This window comes from Petaurus breviceps, unplaced genomic scaffold, assembly GCF_028583685.1.
Source record: "Petaurus breviceps papuanus isolate PSGF00001 unplaced genomic scaffold, PetGlider_PUasm1.0 90823, whole genome shotgun sequence".
Classification (NCBI taxonomy): domain Eukaryota; kingdom Metazoa; phylum Chordata; class Mammalia; order Diprotodontia; family Petauridae; genus Petaurus; species Petaurus breviceps.
This window is the reverse complement of record NW_027187352.1, coordinates 4,120,813-4,130,024: the sequence shown is the minus strand read 5'-3', so window position 1 is coordinate 4,130,024 and position 9,212 is coordinate 4,120,813. Positions and strand designations below refer to the sequence as shown.

Genomic DNA, 9,212 nt, shown 5'->3' with positions numbered 1-9,212 from the left:
CAAAGAATCAGAATCAGGACACCAGGGTTCTGGTCCCAGCTTTGCCACTGACTTGTTGTGCATATGCAGGGAAAGCCATTTCCCATCTTTGAGCTTCAGTTTCTCCCTCAACAAAATGAGGGGTTTGGATGAAAAGATCATTAAGGTTATTGGATTGTGAGTACATGTCAGAGTTAGAGGGGAACCTTAGAAAAAAAGAAAGAGAATGTCAAAACTGGAAGGAATCTTAGAGGTTCTCTAGTCCAACCACCTCATTTTACAGGTGAGGAAACTGGGGCCCAGAATAGGGAGGAGCTTTCATTCAATCAACAAGTGTTTATTAAATACTTAGTATGAAGCAGGCACTGTGGTAGCCACGGCTATATAAGTACAAAGAATTAAACAATCCCTACTCATAAGGAGCTTACATTTTCATGGTGGAGAATGGCAGAGAAAGGGAAAGGAAATGTATTTTCAAGTACCTACTATGTGCCAGGCACTGCTCTGAGAACTTTAAAAATATTATTTCACTTGATTTTCACAACAACCCTGCATGGTAGGTGCTATTATTGTACTATAGAATAAATATATGAGGCTGGTTTTGAACTCAGGTCTTCCTGACTCTAGGTCCAGGACTCTACCCACTATACCAGTTAGCCACTGCAGAGTAACAAGTATACACACACACAGGTATGTATACATGTATGTGTATGCATATACACACATACATATGTATGTTTGTATGTACATATATATGCATATACATATATATAGTGAATAAATATAAATATATAAAAAGTAATTTCACACAATGTAGTTTGGGAGGCAGAGCACCGGTATATTGGGGAGGGGACATGTCAGGAAAGGTTTTGTGAAGCTGCATCATAAATGAAAAGGCAGATGTAAAAAGGAATGCATCCCGAGCATATGTGATGGCCAGTGCCAAGGCACAGAGATGAAATGTGCAGTGTCTTGCGGCAGAGCAGGGAAGATTTAGACAAGAAATAACTTTCTTCAGATCTCTGAAGGGCTATTGTGTGGAAAAGAGATTGGTTGTGTTCTCCTCAGCCCCAGAGGGCAGAACCAGCAACAAGAAATAGAACTTGTAGTCTCAGCTTTAAGATCAAATGGAAACAGAAACTTCCTGACCATTAGGGCTGTTCCCAAGTGGAGTGGGTTGCCTTGTTAGGTAGTGAGTTCTGTGTCACTGGAGATGTTCAAGCAGAAACCAAATGACTCCCTGTCAGGGAGTTGTGGAGGGGATTTCTGTCCAAGGAGAGGCTGGAAGATACCCCCTCTGCGGTCCTGTCAAGCTCTGAGAGTCTGTGATTCACAATCTCAGGTCTTTTGATTCCAGGGTCAGGCTTCTGTTGTGCCAAGCTGCCATGACAGGCATGTCTGAGGGAACTTACCTGATTCCAACTCTCAGCCTGTATAGCTACCCTGGGATCTCCTGCTGCTTGCTTGTCCCCTAGCCTGTCCTGGGAGATCCTAGTTATCTCTTTTCAGCCCCTTGTTGTTCCATCCAGAACACCCCACCTCTAACGGACCAAGCCGAGGCCTTCCCCAGGCTCACAGATAACCAAAGCTGCCCCCAAGAAGCAGAAGCTCTCAATCTCTAGTTCAAGCTCAAAGATTCAGAATCATGAGGTTTCCTGCAGCTCAGGAATAACCTTGCCTTACTTGTGGTATCCTCAATCTTCTTGTCTAGACAAAAGCAGTGAGCCTAACAGAGCAGGAGAAAGAGCCCACAACTCAGTCAGAACACCTGGCTTCAAGTCGCAGTCCTGCCATGCTAACTATGACCTTTCCCTTCTTGGGCTTCAGTTTCCCCATTTGTAAATAGACAGAGTTGAACTAGATGACCTCTAAGCCTATAGGATTATAGATTTAGGGTCATAATCCATTAGATCTAAGGGCCTTAGAGATCATTTTACAGATGAAGAAACTGAGACCCAGAGAGGTTAAGTCATTTTTCCAGAGTAACACAGCTATCAAGTATCTAAGGTAGATTCCAAACCCAGATTTTTATGACCTCAAGTCCAGCCTTTGTCCATTACATCACTCTGCTATTGCTTCAATTCTTTCCAGCTTTCAATACTATTCAAGACCTGATTCTATCAGGTCCCTTCCTGTTCTAGCATCCTATATTCTATGTTCTAAGGTCTCTTTCAGTTCTGATATTCTGTGGTTCTGAATTTCAGTCACCTGGGAGGCCATTTGCTTAAGAGGGCAGAAGCTCTAAACTGACTGCATATTTCTGGTTTCCTGTACTGTCATCTTCAGCCAGGGCCTAGAACCCTCAACCTTTTTCTTCTGGGAAGAGAAGATAAGCTGCAGCCCAATGGAATAAGGTTAGACTTAAGTCTGAACTCGACCCCTTCCAGGTCTGCATCTACACACCAGGCAGTTCCCTATTCCCCAAAGAAATCATCCTCAATGCCTGGGAGAAGATGGTATAGGAGAACCAATGTGTCTCTGGTCACTCATAGAATCATAGATTTTTAGGGCTAAGAAAGACCTGCCACTTTTTTTGCTTTGTGACCCTAGAGAAACTAACTCTCTCTCTGAGTCTTATAGTTCTCCTATGCAGATTGGATAATCTTTTGGGTCCCTTTTAGACCTAAAGAAATTTCAGATCGCCTAGCTCAACCCTCTCATATTTTAAAGACCCCCACAGAGATAGTGACTTTCCCAAGGTCACAGAGTGAGTCATTGGCAAAGCCAAGACCATAACTCATCTTTTTCTTATCTCTCAACTCTCTTGGCCACATTCCCACGTATTGAAGAACAGCTATCAGCTAAGCCTTGGGCTAGGTTCTGTAGGGAAATGGAAGGAAGGAGAAGGCCTATCCCTGGCCTCAAAGGAGCTAGATGGGAAGTCAAGAATTAGCGAATGGAGGGTGGCTAGGTGGTGCAGTAAATAGAGCACTGGCCCTGGAGTCAGGAAGACCTGAGTTCAAATACGGCCTTAGACACTTAACCTTTACCAGCCATGTGACCTTGGGCAAGTCACTTAACCCCAATTGCCCTCCAAAAAGCCAAAAAAAGAAAAAGAATTAGCAAATGGTACAAGACATATACTGGAGTATATGGTACAGACTCTATGGGTTATAGGATATCAGAGGGAGGCCAACATGATCTGAAGAGGTCCAGGAGGGCTTGCTGGAGATGGTGGGTCTGGGGATGCTGGAAATGAAAGGATGGCAGAATAAAAAAGGGCCAAGAGAAGGGTAGGTATCACTACATTTCAAAGGTGTTTGAGTACCTCCTGTCCCATGCAGCTCCAGGAGAAGAGTGTAGGAAGAAGAAGAATGATGAAAAGCAGAGAACCAGGAAACAGAGCTATGGGCAGTCAAGGAATCTAGATCATCCTGGAAGAGTGTTACTGTGCCCTCTTTACTACTTTTCTGTCCTGATACTCACCTAAGTCAGGCCCAACCTTCAGTTCCTCCAGGACAGGGCTGGGACCCCTCTGGCCTAACCCTGGGTCTGAAATTCAGTTGAATTTCTTCTGGCAAGAATCTGACCCAATGGTATCACTCTGGCCTCAGTCACTGTTGCCTAAAGCATTTGTCCCATGAGGACAGCATAACTATTATTCTGAGTACAATGTTTTTGTACATTCGATAAAAGCAGTTGAAGATCTGTGAACAATATTAATTCATTCATGCCTGAAAGGATTCAGGGATTCATGCTAATTCATTCATACCTGAAGGGATTCGCATGATTTTTTTTTTTTACTTCTTTGCTCCCACTCTATATTAAATGTGTAACATAATTCACACTATATATTATCCCCACTAGGACCCAGCTGGACTCAAAACTGGATTTCATTTTTTTAAAAAGGTGCATGAAAATTAAATTTATGCTGGCTTCAGATATAAGGCAGCTCTAATCTCTTAAGAACAAAGAGAAGGTACCTTTTTGTTAACTATCAAAGGTCCTTTCAGGCATCAATTAAATTGCATGGTATGTTGGAAGACCCTCTGGACTGAAAGTGAGATTTAGGCTCTCATCCCAGTTCTGTAATTATGAATTTGAAGAAATAATTTCCCTTCTCTAGACCTCAGTTTCTTCCTGTGTAAAAAGGGGAATAAAGGGGCAAATCTCTAAGGTATCTGATCACTCTGAGTTCCTATGAGTTCTAGATTCAAGGGCAACATCTCAGACATGGATATAGTACAGTACCACTGGGAATTTTGGGACTCAGGGAATTCTATAGAAAGGAGGGATCATCACAGTCTGGGCTACAATAATAAGAGCTCCTATTTCCTTAGTGTGTTAAGGCTTATAAAAATGCCTTTCTCATAACAACTAGGCAGTGCAAGGATGATCATACCCACTTTCCAGAAGAGGAAAGTGAGGCCAAGAGAAGGGCAGAGAATTAATACTCACAGCTAGGACAAGAATGTGGGTCTCCTGAATCGTGGTTCAGGGATCTTGCCTTTATGCTGCCTGAGCTCCCCATTACCCTCTCTATTTCCCAGGTGTCCTGGGTCACCATGGTCCACTGTAATAACCAAAGCATGCCTCCCCGCATGACAGTCTTCATACTGCTAGGCTTCCCAGCTCTTCAGGAGGCCCCCCTCCCACTCTTCTTCATCTTCCTGGCCCTATACACCCTCATCGTTGTGGGCAATGTAGTGATCCTAGTGGCTGTGATCGGAGACCCCAGGCTCCATAAGCCCATGTATTTCTTCCTGTGCAATCTTTCGGCCCTAGATGTTCTCTTTACAACCACCACTGTGCCCAAGATGCTGGCCATGTTCCTCTTCCAACATAATACCATCTCCTTTGCTGGATGCTTCCTACAGATGTACAGTTTCCATACCCTCACAGTCATGGAATCCTTTATTCTGGTAGTCATGGCCTATGATCGCTATGAAGCCATCTGCCACCCACTGCACTATCCTGTCCGTATGACTCCACAAGCCAATGCCAGGCTGGCAGCAAGTGCCTGGGCCATGGCACTGATCATCCCAGCCCCGGTGATGGTGGAGACATCCCATTTGGAATACACAGCCAGGGCCACAGTGGAGCACTGCTTCTGTGACCACCTTGCTGTCGTAAGGGCTGCCTGTCAGAATGCTGGGACTGAGCAGCAGACTTTTATTGGCTTCTGCATTGCCATGACTGTCTCCTTGGTGCCTCTATTCCTAGTCCTCTTCTCCTATGGGAGGATCTTGGCCTCTGTTCTAAAGATTGCTTCCCAGGAAGGTCGGGCCAAGGCCTTTTCCACCTGTAGCTCCCACCTTCTGGTCGTTGGTACCTACTATTCATCCATCGCTGTGGCTTATGTGTCCTACAGAATGGAGATGGCCATTGACCTTCATGTGCTCAGCAATGTCATTTTTGCCATCTTGACCCCCATGCTGAACCCCCTCATCTACACTTTGAGGAACAAGGATGTAAAGGAGGCTATTAAGACTGTCTTTCTAAGAATATTTCCTCATTTGAAGAATTCTTAGCCAGTTTATATGAAAATAACCCGGGACCTTTATTAGACTACAAACTCAATATGAGTCAAAAGTATGATTTGGCAGTCAAAAAGGCAAATGCAATATTAGACTGCATTAAGAGAGGCTAAGTATTCTAAACAAGCAAGGTCTTGATCTTTTCCACTCTGTAAAACCCGATTTAGAATGTTGTTTTCAGATCAGGCAGCCACATTTTAGGAAGGACTTTGTCAAGTTGGAGAATGGCCAAAGGAAGGCAGCTAGAATGGAGGAATGGAACAGAAAACCATTTAATAGGGGGGATGATTGAAGGGTTTAAGAGTGTTTAGACTGAAGAAGACTTAAGGGAATGTTATACTTTTATTGAAATTTCCAGTTGTTCAGTTTGTTGGACTCTTTGTGACCTCATCTGGGGTTTTCTTGGCAAAGATACTGGAGTGGTTTGCCATTTCCTTCTCCAGCTCATTTTACAGATGAGGAAATTGAGGCAAAGAGGATAAAGTGATTTCCCCAAGGTCACAGACACATTAGAAAGTATCTATGTCCAGATTTGAACTCAGAAAGATGAGTCTTTCTGATTCCAAGCCCAGTGCTCTATCCACTGCACCACCTAACAGACCCCCTTTCTTCAAATACCTGGAGGAAATGTAGAAGAAAGATCAGATTTTTTTCTTCTTGTACCCAGAAGACAGAACTAGAAACCATTGGGAAAGTACTACTTTAACCACCTACTCTGCACAAGGCACTGGGGGTACAAAGAAAAAGGATGAAAAAGTTCCTGCCCTCAAGGAGTTTATGTTCTACCAGGCAAAAACAACATATCCAAATACAACAATACAAAGATTAGAGAGAGAGAGAGAGAGAGAGAGAGAGAGAGAGAGAGAGAGAGAGAGAGAGAGAGAGAGAGACATACATTCTCTTTCCTCTCTCTCTCTCTCACACACACACACACAGAGTAATTACAGGGCAGAAAATACTAACTGCCTGGAGGTGCCAGGAAGGTCTTGTATAGGAGGTGGCTCTTGATTTGAACCTTGAAAGGAAATTAGGTAATCCAAGGGAAAGAGGGAAGTGGAAGACTATTCTAGGCATGGAGAATAGCCTGTGTGAATTATAGAGATAGGAACTGGAAGGTCATGTATAGGGAATGGCAAGTAGGAGAGTTTGATGGGAACATAGAGTGCACTGAAGGGAAGCAATGTGAAATCAGTCTGGAAAGATAAACTGGAGGTAGATTGTGAAGGGCCTTAAATGCCAAACAGAGGGATTTGTATTTTATGTTGGAGGAAAGACTGAGCCGCTGAAAACTGTTGAAAAGGAGAATGAAATGGTCAGGCCTGTGCTTTACAAATATCAGTTTGGTAGCTATAGAGGAGACAGATTCAAGAAAGGAAATTCTTAAGGCCAATTAGGAAGCTACTGCTGAAGCCCAGGACAAAGATGATGGGTTCTTCCAGCGGGGTGGTGGCCATGTGGGTGGGAGAAGGGAACAGATGTAAACGTCATGAGGGCAGAACTGATAAGACAACAATCTGGGACAGCAGTTGCAGGGAGGAATATTTAAGGTTTAGTGTCAGATAAACTCACTGACCACAAAAGCTGAAGAAAAAGCAGAATAGACCGACTCATGAAGTCAGGAGGCTCACTTCACCGGAGGACTTTAAGCAAAGGATGGATGAACAATTGACAAGTTTGATCAACAGAGGAATCTTTTTGTATGTATCAGTTGGACTCCACAGCCTTTGAAGTCCCTTCTAATTCTGAGAGTATTTGATTCTTAAAGTCTCCATGGGAAATTCATTCTCCCTAAGGGGAAAGGGGCCTACACTGGACATTGAAACAGTCTCTGGGGTGGCTGGCAAAAACTCCTAGACGACAGGTCTGGTCTGGTCACCGAGGATAGCTCAGATTGTTGGCTACCCATCTCTGTAATGGGAGATCATTCAAGCTCTCCCTTACTTCGGTCTTCAAAGGCCCATCAAAGAAAAGGAGGTCAATACTTCATGGGTCAAGGGAAGAAGAGAAAGGGTATTTTTTTAATATGTTCATAATTCTGAAAAGTTCAATGGTTTACCCTAACCCCTCCAAGTGGATTCATTGGCCTGGAGGCTGCTGACTGAAATGAATAGATCATCAAAATGATTGTGTATTTAGCATATTGTATATAAATTTGTGTATTTTGGCTGGTTTTATGTGTGTGCCATCTCCCTGTCAGGCCCTGAAGGCAACGTCAAGTCAAGAAGCATTTAAGTGTTTACTATGTGCCAAGCACGGGGAATAAAAATACAAACAAAAAGAAAGACAGTCTCTACCCTCAAGGAAATTACATTCTAACCATTCTAAGGGGTAGGGTTACACACAAAAGGAAGCTAAAAAGGTGAGGGTATTATGCGGAGAAGATACCTGGTGAGGTGGAATAATGGAGAAGTATGGAAGAGGGCAGTCTGGAGGGGAATGAAGAGATTGCCAGCCTGGGTACCCTCCCTCAATGGAGGTTCTGGGAAAAACTACCCAATCAGGGGAAAGGGATCCAAGAGCAAAGGGTACTTCTGAGGTGTACTTCAAGGGTGAAAGTGAACTTCTAGGCTGAAGAGACTTCCAAGGTATGTGACTGCCCCCTTCAAATTGAGGGTATCCTCTGCACAAGGTTTGTGCCTCCTCTTCAGGTAGGAGCTCACTGAGGGGAGGCAGACTGGAGGTTCCCTGCAGACAGGGATTCTGCAAACATAAGTTCTCAGAAAGGGACTGAATTCCTTTTATATTATATTTTATATTCATGAGCCCATTTCTGGCCTCCCTCCCAAATGACAATAATAATGGCCCATGTGTCACCAAGGTGACATGGTTAACCCAGCTTCAATGGGCTATAAATTTTGGTTAGGGTATTTAGCAGTGAGGAGGGGTTTTCCATCCTCTCTCATCTGGTTCCACATGAGATCAAGCATATTTATGAAACAACTGGCCAGGGCCCCAGATTCACTCTGGGACAAGTACTGAGGTTCATTTTGGGATGGGGATCAGCATCATGGTTCCTTCCAGAAGACTCCTTGTCTTTTTCTTCCAGCCTTTAGAAATACTTAACCCATAATCAAGCTCAGTTTCTCTAGCTTCTCCATTGTAAATCAGGGAAATTCCAGAAATTGGTTTTCCCCCAAAGTCCTGAATCCTCTGGGCTCCATTATATCCTTTGCTGTGATAATTAATATCTAGGGGACAGGTTCAGCTTTTCTGTTTGCAGCCTCCCATCTGAGTGGGCAGCAATAAGTCTCAGCATGACACAGGCAGGCAAATCTCAGTTGCTATTTTTGTAGCTCTCTCCATGCATAGTACATTGGCCTTTCAGTGGGGTGGATGTCTGCCATTTGATTGAGGTGGCCTAAGAATCTCTTTCCCTTCCTCCTTCATTCACCACCTTTCTCTCTCTCTCATCTGTTCCTTCCTCTCTGCTCTCACAGCCCCAATCCTAAGACCAGGTCCTCATTGCCATCCAAGAACCTCCTAATAGATCCTCTTGCCTCTACTCTTTCCTCCTCTGGGTCATCTTTCTTATGCTGCCAGACTGATATTCCTTATACATAGATCTGATTACATCACCTCTCTTTAAAAATCCTCCCTGTTTTCTTCTAAGTTCAAATTCCATTCATTCATTCATTCATTCATTCATTCATTCATTCATTCATTCATTCATTCAGGAACCATTTGCTAGCCTCCCACAGATTATCCATATTCTCTCTCTCTCTCTCTCTCTCTCTCTCTCTCTCTCTCTCTCTCTCT

At 43.8% G+C, this 9,212-nt stretch overlaps 1 protein-coding gene across 1 annotated transcript; it reads left to right on the top strand.

Annotated features, from left to right (window-relative positions):
• The first annotated feature begins 4,484 nt into the window (after window positions 1-4,484).
• On the top strand, window positions 4,485-5,616 carry LOC138148370 (olfactory receptor 2AT4-like). Its single transcript, XM_069071056.1, has one exon. It carries the CDS (start codon window positions 4,485-4,487, stop codon window positions 5,448-5,450), a length of 966 nt encoding a protein of 321 aa, XP_068927157.1. The 3' UTR covers window positions 5,451-5,616.
• Window positions 5,617-9,212: the final 3,596 nt, after the last annotated feature.